Below are 17,839 nucleotides of genomic sequence, written 5' to 3' on the forward strand. Positions count from 1 at the left end.
ATGCCGTGGCATCTATATGACTGGTGTACCAGCATTCATGGTCCCAAGATGATGAACCTTATTTAGACTTTTCTCAAGCGCAACTATGTGAATTGTGGAGTTGAATAAAATGTTTCAACAACTATTGGATGGGTTGCTATGACATTTGGTGTGTTTATGTATGTATGTATGCTTTTATAATTAAAGAAACACACACACACACACACACACTCCCCACAGAATGATCAGTAATACTTTTGATGATCCTCTGACTTTAACTCCAACACTTTGATTTATCACTAAAGATCTGCAAAACTAATGATATTCCCATCAGCTTCGTGTTTAGCAAGCTTAGGATTCACATCATACCTGCTGAATGTTGGCTTCTGAACATTGTCAACAGTGAGTGTGTTACAGCAGCTCGTTGACATTAGCACACATAGGCACAGCTGTGCATTAGAGTAGTCTCACAGAGCCGATAGCAAGACTGACTCTTAGCCTTGTTAATGATTACATCATGTCAGTGTGTTTATGTTAAAACCATCTGTTGTCTTTTAATATTCTGAATTCTTCCATTTATGTCTTGAATGGACACAACTAGACTTAATTATGGTCATGACAATTGAGTAACGATTGGATTTCTTTGGGGACTTTTCAGATGTTGGTTTCCCATGTCGTAACAGGAGTCGTACATCTTTTATCAAGGTTGATGCCCTTCAGTGGACTGAAAGAGACGAGGCCGGTGGATCCATGTTTCGGTTGCAGATAACACTGTTTGTTTATTTTGTGAAAAAAAACGTTCTTTGTATTCACAAGAGATCCTAGAAAACATTCGCTTTCCTGTCAGTTTAACAGAAACCAACGAACACACGTGAGTCGTCTTTGCAATGCACATATTAAACTCAGTCTTTTATCTCTGTCTCTCTCACTCCCCCCCCCCTCCCCCCACACACACAGGGGTGCTGATATCATCTAAAAAAACACACTTGCAGGCCAGATAGCGTCCAGTACCTGCTTCAACACAGCTGCTGCTACAAAAGCAGGGAGGACTGCGTAGCAAGTTATTAGAACAACATGGCTCTGAACGCAAAGAGAACATGGTGGAAAAATACAGGAAGTCCTGACACAAGTGCAAAGACCGAGAGGTGCGGAGGGAGATGGATGAAGTGTGAGGGCGTAGGGATGGAGGGAGGCAGACATGTGAGCTTATTGGTTGAATATACAGTACACAAGCTAAATGAATGCATGAAATGTATGAGAACGTAATGATGAATAAGACCCAAATGAAATTCTGTGCAGCGCTTCTGCCTCTCCATTTTTATTCATCCGTACAATTACATATCTTTGGGGGTTTCTGACATGCACATAGCTTTAAAAAGCTGATTTTGGAGTAAAAGCATCTTTTCTGTATCGTGATGGATGACTCACTATGCCCTTTTCTCTTTCTCCCTCTCTCTGTCTCCCTAATCTTGCAGCTATATTTAGTACTGGCAGAATGCCCTTCCAGACAGATAGGTTGGCAGCAGCAATTAGCTTCTCTTTCCTCTCCTCTCCTCTTTCATCCTCTCTTCTCTTCTTCACACTGTAGAGTCACGATGGCCAAATTCGGCTAATATGAACGCCATCAATCATTATAACACAATAATATTGTCATGGAAGCGTATCAATTTATAGCTCATACAAATGAGCATAGTCATTAACATATCACCCGTCCTTTGGTCTAAAGTCTGCTCTGTAATGTGAGATGATAATTTGGGAACAAACATCAAATTTGCCAGCCACTTTCATCATCATTATCCTCATCAACATCGTCATCATCGTCACATCTATCACAATCCATGCCAAGAAGATATAAAGTGCCAGCAATAGCAAAGAAGAGAGTACACAGACACAATCTTTATCTCCCCATCTCTCACAGAAACACAAACCACACTGAAACTTTAGTTGAACAGCAACTATTATGGCCACAACTGGTAATTTTGGGTAACTGCTGACAATCAGGTCATAATAGCAAAAGTAGAGAGTGAAGCAACTCAGTTCCACATAAATAGCAGTTTTTCTAAAGTTGCTCATTAGCGCCATAACCTATTGGTCATACCGGCATACAGCGGCAAAACCCCTGAGTGCAATAACTAAGCAATTAGTGCTTATAAACTTAAGTTTTCATCTGTAAAAGATGAATATGGTTATTTAAAAATCAGTAAGTAACCCTATAATGTAAAAATAAATAAAAACTTGTTTTTGTTATAATCTTGACACAGCAGAATGACCCTTGCAAATGTTAAAACATGATATGTTAGATAACTGTCTCAAATAAATAAAAAGTCCAACATTTGGCTCTGAAATGAAGTGGAGTAGAAGTATTGAGTAAGTTGAAGTGACTCATAACTGCCCTTGAGTAAATGAACTTTTGTGTGTGGCTGCACACCTTTGTACTAGACCAGCTTCTGACTCAGCAGTATAAACGAGAGGAGGAGAGGGAGCAATATTATGTCTCATAACACCACGACACATCACACACGCACTTTATCCGTACCCAACTCCCAGGGTGTCACTGTAATCAAAAGTGTCTGTTTACCTTTCATTATCGTCAAAGGAGAGATTAAAACAAAGAGATGGGGGAGATGACGTCAGAGCAGACGGACGTTAGAGAGGATAAACAGTGACAGGAAGAAAGCAAGAGTTTTATATGAAAAATATGACATTTCCTTTAATAATATATGTAACATCACGGTTGTATCCTGGTATCATTTTCAATATATTTGACGATTTAGTATAGACTTCCATGTGGACATTGAATCAATTAATTGGCATTTATATACTAATACAACATAAGACTGCATTGTTTTCTACAAAGACATCATAAAAGGGCACAAATGGTGTAGCAGCAAAAAAAGAGTGTTTTCTTTATACATAGGCTACAGTAGTACAACGTATTGGCAGCGAAGAGATTCATTGCAAGGTTTAGCTAAAATGAAGTGACAAATACATCTCTAAAGTATGCACGACGTCATACACAAGGTCAGGTTAGAGATTATAAAATATGATATAGTTTAGTGAGTGGTCTCTATAGGCTAAGACACTGGAGGCTAGAACAGGGCTACCTTTACAGTACAATGTAGACTGTGCAGATACAAAGCACACTGATGTTTGATACTGACACAGGATCAGGACGTTTGAATAGGATATTAATATGTCCAAGTTGTACATCTTAAAGAGTTGTGACGTTGAAAGGATGGGCGGCAATAGCAGATACGAATGCTTTCTTTTTTGAAGATAGTGTTTTGGGGGCATGTTTTTTCTTTGATAGCTGAGGGTGGAGAGAAAGGAGACAACCTGCAGCAAATGGTCCTGGGAAGCCTGGTCTCCCAGTACGGTTCTGAAGGCAATTTGCTGTTGTTGCTCTTATTGTTCAGAATTTGTACTTTGAAATAAAAGAATTTGGTAACAAGAAATAAACACTGGAGCCCCAGAGTGCCTAAAAAAGAGATCTCAGCGCCACAACTCTTTTAGGTGGAATGTCTTTGATATGTCGTACATATCTGTGTGAGCAGAACTTTTCATTCTGAGTCCATTTGCTCCTTTAGGTGATGTTTTTATCAGTGGACTAATGTAAAGTGTGTACTTTACAGTCTGAAACACAGTGCAATCTATACTGAGGTGCAGGGACTCTTAGATTCCCCAAAACATTTGTCCACAAAACGCAACATTATACAAAAAATGAAGGCTAGAAAATTGGCAAATAATTAAGGCTAGCTGTTTCCCCCTCTTTCCAGTCTTTATGCTAAGCTAAGCTTACTGATTGATGCTCCAGCTTCAAATTAGTGAAGCTGGAGCAGCAGTCAGTGTGCTATCGATCTTCTTTTTTAACTCAAAGCAAGAAAGGGAATGAGTGTATGTCCCAAAATGGCAAACATCTCATTTAAAGCCAAGACTTCAACATCACCAGTAGTTTGAGGCAACAAACACTTTGGGGGACCTTCTCCTGTTCCACATTATCACACAGTGTCTGGTCTGTACTCAGAGGACCAGTTCAGTTCTCCTCATATGAAAAATGCTTCACATCTGATTATTAAGACGGACACACAAAACTCCTATAGGTTCCTCTAAACCAGTAATTATCACTACATATCTGCTGCAGCTCCACATATCTACATTAAACTGTGCTTGTTGCTAAATGTAAATATAAAAATGTCTTATCTTAAAAGAGGTCTGAAATAACTCAAGAGAAAGTAACAACAAGGCTCTAATACTTGGTCATTAATATGTTGTGATATAGAGGTAGTGATTGAAGCATTGATTGACAGGAATAGCAAACACTGAACAATGGACTCAAGCGTGGAAAAATAATCTAATCTCAGGAGTATAAATACAGAGTTTATCACACCAGCCACCGAAACAAAGTTCTTTAGCTCAAGGCTGACCCACAAATGATTCAGGTTTTAATCAGCAGGATCGTATACATCCTGGGTAGAGTAGCGACATTAATTATGGAATTCCAAATATACTGTTTGTCAGAATGATAAGATGTCACTGGCAAAATGCTCTCAGGAAATCATGCACTTGACGAAGTGTCTGAATGAGAGTCAAAAGACGGGTTTAAACTCCATGACCCGTCATAATGGGTCCTCTGAGCTCTGGCCCGTCACGCTGACTGACAAGCTGCTCAAGACCTCGTCCTTTCTGAATTCAAGTCAAGGTTCCCACCCAACGGCCAAGCAGTCATGAGCTAACATGGAGTTAAACCGTGAGATTCGGTCAGAATACAAACAAGTTATGTTCCAAATGAATAATACTCTTTCCATCCCAGCTGTCACATGCAACAAAAACAGCCATGTGTTCATTCACTGCACTGTGAACGGCTATTAGCTTCTTTTCTATGTGCTGCGGACAACACTGCCCTGCTTATTGTTTGAATTACACATTATAATGTATATAGTCTCCCATTTGTGGCCTGTGTGAGCCGTGTCTGTTTGAATTCAATACATTTGGGTATCAGTTTAGATGCTGACTGTATACATAGAAGGCCACCCAGCGTGACTCTTTATGCAGACAGTTAAAGATGAACAAACAAAACAAAGACTCACATTCTACAATATAGAATTTTCAATCAACTTGACAGAATTAAAATAAAATATAAAACAGAGGCATATAATACAATATTAAATGAAGACTTTGCAGTAAATTGCAAATATAAACTACTAAAATGTGGATAATTGCGTGCATTGTGCCTACCTGCATTCATTTCACATTGTGTGTGTGTATATGTGTGTGTGTGTGTGTGTGTGTAAATATGAATGTATGTGTGCCTGCTATAGCACAGAGTGAGTGAGGCTGTGTGTGTCTGCATTTGCAGTGTTGTCTGTGTTCCCAGAATTAGAAGTGTGAATGTTTGTGTGTGTGTGTGTGAAGCAGTGGACAGCCGCCAGGCCTCATTATTATCATTCTCCTCACTGCCTAAAAGAGAGGCAAAGAGAGGCAAAGCGGCTGCTTTCAATCCAGGAGCCAAGGGAAGATGGAGACAAAAGACCCAAATAAAACAAATGCCGGAAAGCGGCTTGGCGAGCCAGCCCATGGTCATACGCTTTGAATGAGAGAGAACGGCTGCAGGGATATCCCATCTGGGTCTTTCAGTGTAGAGACCACACAGATACTCTCCATGCCAGCATTCAGCTCAGCTATAGGCCCACGCACACTGGGGTGCCAGTTCATGTGCATGTCCTATGTCCTTCTGGTATGCCTGAATGTGGACGTGCACATCTATAATCTGTTATGGTCGCTTTTCAAATCCTCCACACAAAAAATTGGCCTTGACACTGAAGCGTCAACACGTAGGACTCTTGCGTAAGACCGACCGACGTCCTATCCATTGTTCTTGTATAATCAGTCAAGTGTACACTGCTCTCTTGTATCATTAGTTCAGAGCAAAAGAACCTCCAAATCACAGTAGAGCAGGAGTTCCAGTGATTGTGTCCACCGAGACAGAATTCTTCTGAAATCCGTGTCTCTCAAAGTTGCCATTAAGCTGCCACTTCATCCCTCCACTCATGGGATGCGTCTGTGACTCTACATGTCTGGACACGCATGTTCATGTGGACTGACAAAAGCTTTGCCACAGATGAAGAGGAAGTGGTAAGATGTTTGGCTGCACATGCATACGTAGATCTATATTCCGGCTATAATGCTGCACGTGTTGCTTAACTAAGAGCACTGCTACAGGTTCTTGTGTGTGCTTCCGTTAATATATCCTTCAGTCTGAGGTTTCTGGATGTCCAAGCGTCTGTATGCTCCATGGCGCTGATGCATAGAGCGGGCAATGAATCAACAGGGGTGGGTGGAAAGAAGGAGGTGAAAAGAAAGTGAGCAGACACATCAAGTCCTCATGGCATCACACCTGGAACAGTAAACATTAAAGAGAAGAAGGTTTTAGATTAAATTGTTTTAGACAGGTTTCAATGCTGATTCACACATGCATTTACTTTTTCCTGACGTTATTGTCCAAACGGCAGACATTTTATTAATTAAATATGCTCACTCTGGGTGCAATGTAAGGTCCAGATACTGTGGAATCAGCACCAACGCTACAACTAATAGTCAACCCACTCTACAATTTGAGTTTCAGCCACTCCCAACAAAACTTTCTCACTGCCTCAAAAGATGAAACATCTGATCAACTGTCCAACTCGCATAATCTGTCTAGAGAATGGATTATGGGTTAAAGAGCACGAGAAGGACACCCTGAATCGGAAACACACCATTTTTAACCAGAGACAGCCTTATGCATTACCTCTCTGCCTGTGTGTTGTATTTGAGTTACATATTGTTCAAAAACAATTACACAGAATTATAATTTTTAAAGTTCTGAGGTATTTTTTGGTTCGTATTTGGTGCCCGTGAACTGACCGACAGCGGCGAGGGTTGAGCGTACGCTCTTTTCGGCTGCAGCTCTCGGCTGTGATGGTGCAGCGGCACTGGCAAGACGTCGCATCCAGTGCCCACTTCCTCCCTCTGCAGGGGCGGCAACGAGACGTCGGAGATGGCGACGGAGAGGGAGTAAGGCTGGTGGGCGGGTGTGATGGAGGATGAGGCGATGTAGGAGGAGGGGTGGATGGGGGAGGAAGAGTTGGGGGAGCATGAGTCCTGGATGGAAGGAAGAAGAGGGGTGTAAGAACAGTGTGGTTAGACAAAGAAGGTCTGTACACCTCACCATACAATGGGTGGAGGAGCCACACAGCAACACGCTGACAGCCACGCTCCAGGATCAATAAGGGTCTAAAAAGATTTCGCTATTTCGCTATTGATCTCGCACCACGCTGCTAAAAATGAAATCCACGGTTTGTTTAACCATGCAGTGCCAGACTGACACAAACCCCAAACATGTAGTGTGTGTGGGAGATGTGTGACTAATGTGGGATACTGTTTCCTTTGCTGATGACAAACGTTCTGCTCTTTGTCTTTCTGTGCTTCTGTTTGTTACCATGGCAATAGTCACATAGCTGCCTATGAGGCTTTCAGCTTCTCCTCTCGACGCTCTGTACTTTTTTTCTCAGAGTCTGAGAGAGTTGCCTGCATCAGTTGGTCCATTAACTGGAGCTGGTTCTGTCTCAGTCTTCCCGGGAGGCCGGCGGCTTTAATGAAGTTATTTAATGAAGCAGAGAGGGGCAATCTTTCTCCAGACCCCGATGACCACGCCTGCCGCTGGCATAGAAAGAGGAGGTGGCATTTGGGAACAAATTACACAGATTTCACCCCTGCCAGAGACTGAATAAAGCCTGTTTTGAGTGATGGATGGTTGCTGAGGGACATCACACCCAAACCGAGTCACCTCTTGCCCCCCGGGGGCCGGAAATGACTGACAGCAAAGTGAAGAGGAAGCAGATGGAAAAAGAGACCGAACTGTTTCATCCTTTGCTGCTCAGGACTGAATCATGGGAATCAGAAACAGAAGCAGACACTCATAGCTCAAACTCACCTGTTCCTATAAGATTACAGTGTAAAAGGTTTTTGTTGTATGTGTGTGTGTGTGTGTGTGTGTGTGTGTGTGTGTGTGTGTGTGTGTGTGAGAGACCTTGACTGCCGTGGCTGTAAAGCTAACTAAGTTATGTGGTCTACATTAGTACTGAAGGACTTCAGTACTAATTTAGACCACATAATTTAGTTTTTGTTCTCATCCAAATATTCATAATGGTAATCAACTGAAGTAAGAACCTCAATTTAAAGCTTGTAACTGAGATTAAAAGCTATATAAAAATAGTAAAATACATGTGTGTACTGAATATTCAACATACGCAGCTCTGATGGTGCCACTTGTCTTCTGCCTGGACTTCCTTCTCTCTTTTTTCTTGTCTGTTCTTGTTGGCTTCAGAAAGTGCCTGGGGATAGCAGACAAACCAAATATTTCACACATTAATGGGTCAGTAGTTATATGTTTGACACGTTTGGATCAAAGAATGTAAGTAGAATGCAACAACAACAACAAAACTAAAATCAGTGAATATATTGAATGCCTCCTCGGATGAAGCCAATGTGTTGCAAATGGTTTTGTAGAAAAAGTTTTTATATTTCTCAAAGGAAAGGATCAAAAGACCGTTTTATTTTAGTGTTGGGACCAAACGTCATGTTTCGTATCTGCACTAAGTTATTGAAAAAATGTCAAACAACACCCAGTTCCCATATATTTCATCTCCAAATTTTGTTTTCACAAAAAACATAGCTTTTAAGTAAGGATCTAATCCAAACATATATGCCTTCAAAAAACATGATAAATCTTTTTTTCAAAACAGGACACTCACAGTGGAGATGTCCAAGTAAACTCCTCATACTGTATGTTCTATGGTGTATAATGTATTACCGTGACACAATATGTATTCAAATACTCCTAAAGTGTCTTATGATATTTGTCTGGTATCAGTATTTTATTTTGTAACTTTGATTTATCTGATCATGCAGTAACATAGTTTCTGTTGTAGCTACTCAACAGTGAGTTTTGAATATTTTTCTCATATCTTTTTATTTGCATTAATAATAATTCAAAGTTATTGCAAGTATCAGTGACATAAGTTGAAAAGAAAAATCACAAATTAAGCATAATTGAATGCTTTTGATACCACTATGTGTATTTAAAATATGTAGGACGATGGTGAAAAGTTAATTTCCTCAACTAGTGTTGTACCTCTATATAGTTCTGAGGTACGTGTACTTAACTTTATACTATTTTAGTTTCATTATACTTTACTTCAATGCCACTACATTTCAGAGCGAAATATTGCACTTTTTACTCCAATACATTTATTCATCAGCTTAAGTAAGAAGTCATCTTGCAGAAAACATATTACTTCAATTCAATCCAGTTACGAAATAATGTGAATTATTGTTCAATATGACCAAATCTAACCATCCATCATTTTATAAAATTTTGAGAAATAACTAGACAAAAATAGTGACATTCTCTGCTGCATTTTGAAAATTTGAAACTTTAGGCACATTTTGCATTTTACTTGTAAAGGATTATTTTCACAGACCAATATTGGTACTTTTACTCATGTAAAAGATCTGAAAACGTAATGAAGGCAGTCTATTATATATTATATTATTATTATTATTATAATATATATTTATGATATATAAAGGAATATCATATCATATTCACATGACATTAACACAAATCAATCAAAGCAATGATGTCTGTGTTGGCAATAAGCAGAAGAGAGAGAGAGACACTCCCCAAAAGGTGGAGACAATGCTTTGGAAACATTACACATATTACTGCCAAGTTTCATCTTGGGGTTATGTCCACATTGCCTGATGTTTACCATGCTCTGTCCATTTCCCTGTCTTCCTTATCATATTAAGTGCTCTGTCTTTATTGAGCACAATCTGATTGACTTTAATGCATCCTGGTGCCCTCAACAACAAAGTGCATCTGCTCACTGTGTAACGCCCTGTTCTGTGTTTCCCTAGCGTGTCTTGATTGTTTCATTCCCTTCATCTGCCCTCAGCCACTCATGTTCCTCTGATTGTTACATGCCCTGCACCTGCCCTCAGCCACTCTTGTCTCGTTATTGGCTAATGCCGTACACCTGTTTTCCACCCCATATATTGTCCCAGTCTTTCCCCCGTGTGCTGTTGGATTGTTGTCTTTAGTTGTGTCTGCGTTAGTCTCTGTGTACCTGCCTTGATGGTCTGCCTTTGTTCCTGGTGCCAACCTGAGTTGTTGTGCCAGTAAAAACGAGTTTTTGTTTAATTTAAACAGAGTCCTGCCTTGCTTCCTCTGCACATGAGCTCTGCCCTGTAACACACTGCTTTGGTTTCTGGCATGACTGGTTTAACTTCCTCTCATCTCATCCGCTATAAACTATGTTAAACTTTTATTAAATCACGAGCACAGTGTCCATTAATAGGCCTAGCTCTGACAATATTAACTGAGTGTGCTGCTGCTGCTGTCTTTGGAGTTCTGATTTACTATCACTGATGTGTGACTCTGAGAGAGCACATGGCAGGGGAGATAAAATCATCGCTATGGTGACAACAGGATGCGGGCCATCCCAGGGGACGCAGGGAGAGTCACACAGATGCTAACTCACTGGTGGACACGCACACACACGCGCGCACACATACACACACACACACACACACACACAGCAATATTATCACACAGACTTATACTCAGACATAGAGAATGTACACACATGGAAATACATGCAGAGATTCAGAGAACAAGCGCAGTCACACAGACTCATGAACAGGGGGAAATAAGATTGTATACACACACATACATTGGAATCCTTTATTTATGTCCACAACCTAACAGGAAGTAGGAGAACATAAACATTAAAGATGCAATCATATGATTGTGTGGTTGGACCTGCCAGTATGAGGTACACAAACAAACATCAGGGATCCATCTGAAATTTTCCTTTTACAGTGAACAGCTGTCAGTCCTGGCTGAACCGCAACATTGATCACTCACCCAAATGCAATTTGTTATAAAGATTCAGGGTGATGATGGAGTTGTTTGTTGTGTTTTTTTGACTTTGTTGATGCTGTATTTAAGACACTTTTCAGTCCAGTCCACTGCAGTAAAGCGTATCAACAGCATACATTGTAATTATTGTCCTACTAGCTGATTATTCACCATGTTTATTCATAATTAAACCTACTTATGGCTACTTGGGTTTCATCTTCTGAATATCTCCTTATCGATATCATCCTCATCAGAAATATTAGAGCATCATTAGTGAACATGGCTTCATATTAGAGATGATGGAACATGACATTTCACAACAGCTGCTCACTCACACACAATTTAACAGGAACAGACAAGGAGAGATTAAATTGGAAAGAAGGGAAGCGGAAGGGGAAATAATACCAATACTAATAATACATTTAATTAAGAGCTTTTCATGAAGACATTTTAACTACACAAGATATAACACAATATGAATTGTACCTTATTGTAGGTGTTGGCTGGATTTCTTCCTTTAATCTGCTCACAAATAAAAAAAGATGTGTCAGTATAAAGGTGCAATCAACAACAGGTATACCAAGTATTTCTGAACACAGACTGTGTGTTTTATTACCTGCACTCACACTGACTGTGCTCGACGAACGACAGCTCCATGAGCTCATGTTTCAAGAAGGAGGTCCTCATCAGCTGCACACAGATCAGAAACATATTCAAACATAATCTCACTGTTTCCAACATTAATCCTCTACACTGAAGCAGGGATTTGTGTGTGTGTGTGTGTGTGTGTGCTTACTTCCATGGTGAGTGTGTGTGTGAGCGAAGGAACACACTCCAGGGCCTCATCAGCACAGCAGCCACCACATCGCCTCACCGACACACAGGATGGGACGAAGAGATGGTGCGTCTCCGCCGGCAACTCCCGCCAAACCTCCACCAGAGTGTCCCGAGGCTCACAGGCGCTGCGCGAATAAACCTCCAACCACCGGCGCACTGGTGGAGATAAATCAATACAGTCAGGGTCTTATTTCTCACTCTCAGCTCCATAACGTGGTGCAGGGGTCAGCCTACCTTCTCGACCTTCCCTGGATTTTGAGGAGTCTGCTGGCCGCCAGTGAGCAAGCTGGAGGGGGGAAATAGAAATAATGAGCACATGTGAAAAGCACTGTTTCAATAAGTTTAGGGTTTCCTGGTCATGTTGACTTGTTAGATAGCATTCAGCTTTGCACTTTGGAGTCATGACAAGTGGTTGAATTTCAATCCAACAAAAACTTAGACGTAATTGTAGTCAGTAGTCAGTAGGCCAACTAGTACTTCTGTATAAAAAGAAAAAAAGAAAACATTTTTAGATTTAAAATACATTTAATACATATAACAACATACAGAATATCTGCTGTTATTGATCAATAATCAAGATTTTTTTCTGAATTTATTATTATATAACAGTAATCTGACTGTATTTCCTGCCACATCCTGTTTGACACTGTTGTAAAAAGACCGCTGGTGCTTAACAGATCAAAGTATTTCATATTAATGACTCCCACAATGTTTCCCACCTGGCACCTCAATATGACAGGCTCCATAATGTATGGTGGTAAATGGAAAGTAAGAAGCTGATTATTGAACTTTGATACACATGTCAGAGCCGCCATACAGTAGTTTTAAGGCTAAATAAACAATTATGTAACTGAACATGTCAACGCTCCCGACCAAGATTCAACCATATTTCAACAACTTGACTGTACTCACTGAACAAAATGAGGGAGGGTGCTGCTGGATTACCTTTGCCCTCAAGTCTATCACCTGACTAGCGTTTGAAACGCTTTCAGTAGCCACGCAGTGGTAGATAGTGAGCGTATCTGCCACTTTCTTAACAATAAATGTCTACAATCTATGAAGCTTTGAGTTGACAAGCAAGACGCCTCATATTATTTCATCAAATGAGCTGACGGGAGTGTAGGTGTTTGATCTGACAGTAATATCAAGCCGATATATAATACTATTTACTGCTGTTAAACTTGCTCACATGCAACAACTGTGGGAGGGAAAATAAGCATGTACAATTTTGAGTTACTATATAATTCAACTCTACATTTCAATGGCAAATATTATTACTCCACTCTATGCATCTTACTGCTATCGTTACAATTTAATTTGCAGATTAATAATAAATCATATTGAATTCAAATCATATGATAACTTTTTTTAAACAGTATAATTACATAAGTCAATGAGTTGAGCAGTTCCACCCAAAATACGCTTTACCCTACAAACTTCTCATTGAATAACTGTTTGAGGCCCAAATTTCACATATAACAGCAAAATATTCTCGAAAAGTCCAAAAGTGAAAACAGATTTGTACTGCAGAACTTAGTTTGATATTAGTTTAGTCCTCTCCCATTCGTCATCTCATGACCCCTCACATGTATCCTATGACCTTTTGGAGGGGCCCGAAAATGCTGTCACATTGTCAAAAGAGGCATTTTACGGTATAAGTACTTTCACTTGTGTGAGCTTATAGCGTAAATTTATCTGATAAAACCTATTTTTGTACTTTTACTTGAATGTGAAAGAGACACTATTTTTAATGGCTCTCTAAAACACACGCACTGTGTGGACCTATGTGTGTGACACACACACACTGTGTGTGTGAAGACCAAGGCCACATGTAAGGGAATGTAGACTTTGTCCAGTTGCCCCCCTTCAACTGTACCACCCCCTTGTACCCACACACTCCCACACACACAGATACACACACACACACACACACTGGTTTGGCCCACATTAATTCTGAGTTAAACTGGGACTGAGGCCATTTTGTGATTGGTAGGATGTGATCTTAAGTAAGTGTGTGTTTTCTATCATTCTTTAAGATGGGGATAAGATGACCTTCTTTTGGCAGCCACACATATAAACATTCACACACACACAACCACACACTCACACACTCCTGAGTGCCAACCCAGTGACATCTGCACTGGTTTGCTGGCTGTCTATTGTCTAACACGTCTAACTCCCAACGACTCCCAGACCATACTGTACATCAGGGACAAGAGTGTGTGTGTCCTACAGCTACACACCACCTCATCTCTACAGAAGTAAGGATGACCCCCTTTTCTCCAGTATCTGTCAGTAAAGCAGACAGCATGAAAGCAGAGCGCCTCGGGTGAGAGACGGCGGCTGTGAGCAGGTGAAGAGTCATACTGCTGTGTGTCATGTAGCGTCTAGGATGATACATTACTAAAACATAGACTGCAGCTCTAAGTCTGGGCTGGCTCTCACACTGCTGCAGAGCACTGCCTGTTCCTGATACAAGCCTCCAGACATAAATAAAGAATTAGCAGGTCTCTCCATATATGCGGGCCTGTTGATGTGTGAGGAAAATGTCAGGATATGAACATTTCTTATCAATAATAACTCAAATGAATGATATCCACCCTCTTTTTTAATAATACCGAGCGAAACGTTAAATCCATATGGCATTATTGGTACCATTGTTTAATGAGACGCCTTGAATGTAAGTTCTATAATCAATCAGTCAATTTGGAGAAAATGACCTGCCTCAAATAATTTATAATGAAAATAATGATGGGTGGCAGCCCCAAATCGTTGTTGATGTTTAATAACAAGTGTACTAATGCTCTATAGATCAGTTATAAACCATTAAGACTTTTTGGTTGCCAAGATAACATTTGCTCAGCCTTTTTTTTTGTTGGATGTTAGCTCTGAAGATCATTAGGAAGACAGTTTGGGAAGTACACAAAGTTCACTTTTGGCTTTTTTACCCAGAGTAAGATGAGCAGATCGATATCATAGATATGATCTACCAGAGTGAGTTGAGCAGATCGATATCATAGATACGATCTACCAGAGTGAGATGAGCAGATCGATATCATAGATGAACTACTAGAGTTAGATGAGCAGATTGATATTAGATATGATCACGTCTCATAGGGTACATTGGACCAGGCTGGGTCTGATGCCATGGCCCTGCTGATGTGCTCCGCCCACTCCTCCTCTCTACCTCCATCTGCCTGATGGATCATGCAGGTCTGGATCGTGGTCCATGCCTACTACAAACTATTCATACACTGTCATACTCATTGAATGTGTGAATAATATATCTCTGTCATGCTTTAATGCTTCCTTCTGTAAACATGACATCTATTGCTTCTGTCCACCCGGGGAGAGGGATCCTCCTCTGCTGCTCACCTGAAGGTGTCTTCCCTTTTTTCCTGTGAAAGGTTTTTTTCTATTTCTTGGGAGTTGTTCCTGGTCCGATGTGAGGTCCTGGGACAGGGATGTCGTATGTGTACAGATTGTAAAGCGCTTCGAGGCAAATTTGTAATTTGTGATATTGGGCTATACAAAATAAACTGAATTGAATTGAATTGATCAACATCCCTCTTATGCCGGTCCAACATGAGGCCACGCCCAGTTAGTTTAGCTCAATGACAACAGGCAAGTCCAACTGCTAAAGCCTACAAGCGCGTCTAAAGCTCACCGTTTAACATATATGTTATTGTTTTTATTGGTAGGAAAAAAAAGAAGCGTAAAACAACAGCTTTCTGTTTGGGCCTTAGGTGACACACTAAACGTTAATGAGCCAGACTATGTATTGGCCAAACTAGTTGCTAGGCAACCAGAGGAGACTCTGCAAAGTTACTGGCAATTTGTTTCGCTTTTACACCTTTTTTGCCCAGATTTCAACAAAGTACTGGACATTTCCTTTGGACACAGCAGGCAATGTTTTCCCGCATTCAGTCTTTATTCTGAACTAAGATAACGTGGTTTAAACTCCCGGTAAGAACGGCGCCAAAAAACACATTTCCCTAAATGTCAAACTATTCCTTTAATATATAACCTACTAAATAATCCATTCAGTAACACCATTGTTAATCAATGAATGTCTGTACTGATGCCCTGCCTTTCTGATTTATTAAGCCAACTATAAGTCAAATGCCATGCTGCAGGAGGATTTTTTACAATCTGGCAACCCAAAAGTTGTTCTTTTGAATGGCATACTGATCTACAAAGCTTTGGGAAATAATGTATTACAGTGTATACACTCTTTGTTTCGGTTGACTCACAAGAACATGCCTGGCACTGAATGGTGATGTAGAGAAGACAATAGCACAATGTCACTTTAAAGTAAATACACCATTCTCTGGACCGAAGTGACAGATGTCATTGACCTATGGGGGGATAACTTCCACCAAACTAATCCCACATGTTCTCCACCTGACTAAATTCATTCATTCCAGTGAGGATTCACCAGCTCATTTAGCTGATGGCAGGCGGACCACCTCAGACAGTCTTTAGGGTCAGATGCCGATACATACCTTGGCATGGGACGTCGGTATTCTTGTTAGCAGCAGGAATAGAAACATTCCTAGAATAACTTGAAGCATAATCCCCATTGTGCAGGAGTCGAAGGGGAGCGCAAAAAAATATATTTTGGACCAATCCAAAAAAAGAAAAAAAGGTGTCTTGCCGGCCGTCTCCTTCCTTCGCTGTGTCCGATTAAAGACGCAGAAATCCCGCTTTCACTTCATTCTCCGGGCTCCCTTCCTTGAAAGGACACCCAGGACGGCATCCTCTGAGCTGGAATATGAACTTTCTCTTGTTGCATTTGAGACCAAATGATGGTCCAAACTAGCAGGAGTCTATTCCCAACCTAAACTCGAATAATAGTTTGTATTTCAATTAGTCAGATTAGAATAACCCTTCTTCCACTAATTACATACATACAATATGCCAATCTCAAGTCATAATTAAATATGCCTCCTCCATCTAATGGTCGCACTATAACCTTAAAATTCAGAATGAAATGTATTTTTACCAAATCAGACTTGTTTGAACTTTGCATGTCTTGTATGTATTCTCGGTCTGTCTATTGGTCCTGGTCCCCTTGAACCGGTGCGGGGGTCCGAGGTGGCGTGACATTAGGAGCATCCAGCATCCAGATTCCCGCTGAAACGTGATGCGATCATAAAATCCTCTGTGTGGCTGAAAGAAATCAAACCATTCCGCTCGGACATTCATCCGGTAAATACCCAACGCTTTACCCCGACGTGCAGCGCTGGACAGTGGCGCATATTCCTCTCCCCGGCTCGGTCAGGCGCTCCACAGTGTCGCTCTCATGCGCGGAAAATAAGATCTTCCCGTTTTTGTTGTTATCCTCTTATGGCTGGTATAATATCCTCCACTGACATGGCAGCACCGCTACAACAGAGCCGGAGCAGCAGGGTAGTCCGCAGACAGACAGAGAGGTCTGGAGTGGTGCGTCCTCTTCTTTACTTGTTGTGATCGGTTTCCTCGTTTCCTTTGCCCTTGAGATACACGCAGCGTAACCATTGCGCTGCCAACTTTTTCCAAACGGGACAGGCAGACTGAATACAGGTGCAGCGTCTCTACTGGTCCCAAAGTGGGGGGGGGGGGGGGGGCTCAGGGGGCCTTCAGGGGCCCCTTGAAAGTGGGGAACAGGGCCGTAGCTACCGCTGAGGGAAATGAGGTCATGTCCTCGGTTTTATCTGTGCACATTTTTTTGTTTGTGTGTGTGCAATATATTCTAATGATTCTGGTCGGTAAATATCTGAAACAATATAGCGAATAATCAGTGAGTCAATTCACAGAGAATGTATCTGTAACTTTTGATATTTGATCGTTTCCGTCATCTGTCAAGGAAAAAATGCCAGAAATGAACTGGTACCCAAATGTGAATATTTACTGTTTTTTTAATTCCCATAGTGATCTGAAGGTTTTCTACAAAATAAACCGACATATTAAATATTCTCAAATAAATTCAGCTAATATTAAACAATTGCATCTGAAGTTTTTTTGCAATTATAAAATATGTAATTATCAAATAATTAACCATTTCAATCCTTTGAGGTC

At 40.8% G+C, this 17,839-nt stretch overlaps 1 protein-coding gene across 2 annotated transcripts; it reads right to left on the reverse strand.

Moving 5' to 3' along the window:
• Nucleotides 1-1,263: 1,263 nt before the first annotated feature.
• vegfba (vascular endothelial growth factor Ba) lies at nucleotides 1,264-17,321 on the reverse strand. Of its 2 annotated transcripts, XM_056439635.1 has the most exons (8): nucleotides 16,285-17,321; nucleotides 12,014-12,065; nucleotides 11,739-11,935; nucleotides 11,559-11,632; nucleotides 11,429-11,464; nucleotides 8,268-8,351; nucleotides 6,883-7,119; nucleotides 1,264-6,373 (listed from the first exon to the last, which is right to left on the reverse strand). In XM_056439635.1, exons 1-8 carry the CDS (start codon nucleotides 16,360-16,362, stop codon nucleotides 6,352-6,354), a joined length of 780 nt encoding a protein of 259 aa, XP_056295610.1. In that variant the 5' UTR covers nucleotides 16,363-17,321; the 3' UTR covers nucleotides 1,264-6,351. The 2 variants fall into 2 exon arrangements, with proteins under 2 accessions (XP_056295610.1, XP_056295608.1); XM_056439633.1 differs by lacking the exon at nucleotides 16,285-17,321 and having other exon boundaries at nucleotides 12,014-15,141.
• Nucleotides 17,322-17,839: the final 518 nt, after the last annotated feature.

This window comes from Pseudoliparis swirei, chromosome 19 (genome assembly GCF_029220125.1).
Source record: "Pseudoliparis swirei isolate HS2019 ecotype Mariana Trench chromosome 19, NWPU_hadal_v1, whole genome shotgun sequence".
Lineage (NCBI taxonomy): Eukaryota > Metazoa > Chordata > Actinopteri > Perciformes > Liparidae > Pseudoliparis > Pseudoliparis swirei.

Coding starts and splice junctions, on each gene's coding strand:
- vegfba (XM_056439633.1), bottom strand. CDS start 12,182: ATGACTCCAAAGTGCAAAGCTGAATGCTATCTAACAAGTCAACATGAC. Junction 11,936..12,013: donor ATCCAGGGAAGGTCGAGAAG/GTAGGCTGACCC, acceptor TATCTCCACCAG/TGCGCCGGTGGTTGGAGGTT. Junction 11,633..11,738: donor CACACACACTCACCATGGAA/GTAAGCACACAC, acceptor ATCTGTGTGCAG/CTGATGAGGACCTCCTTCTT.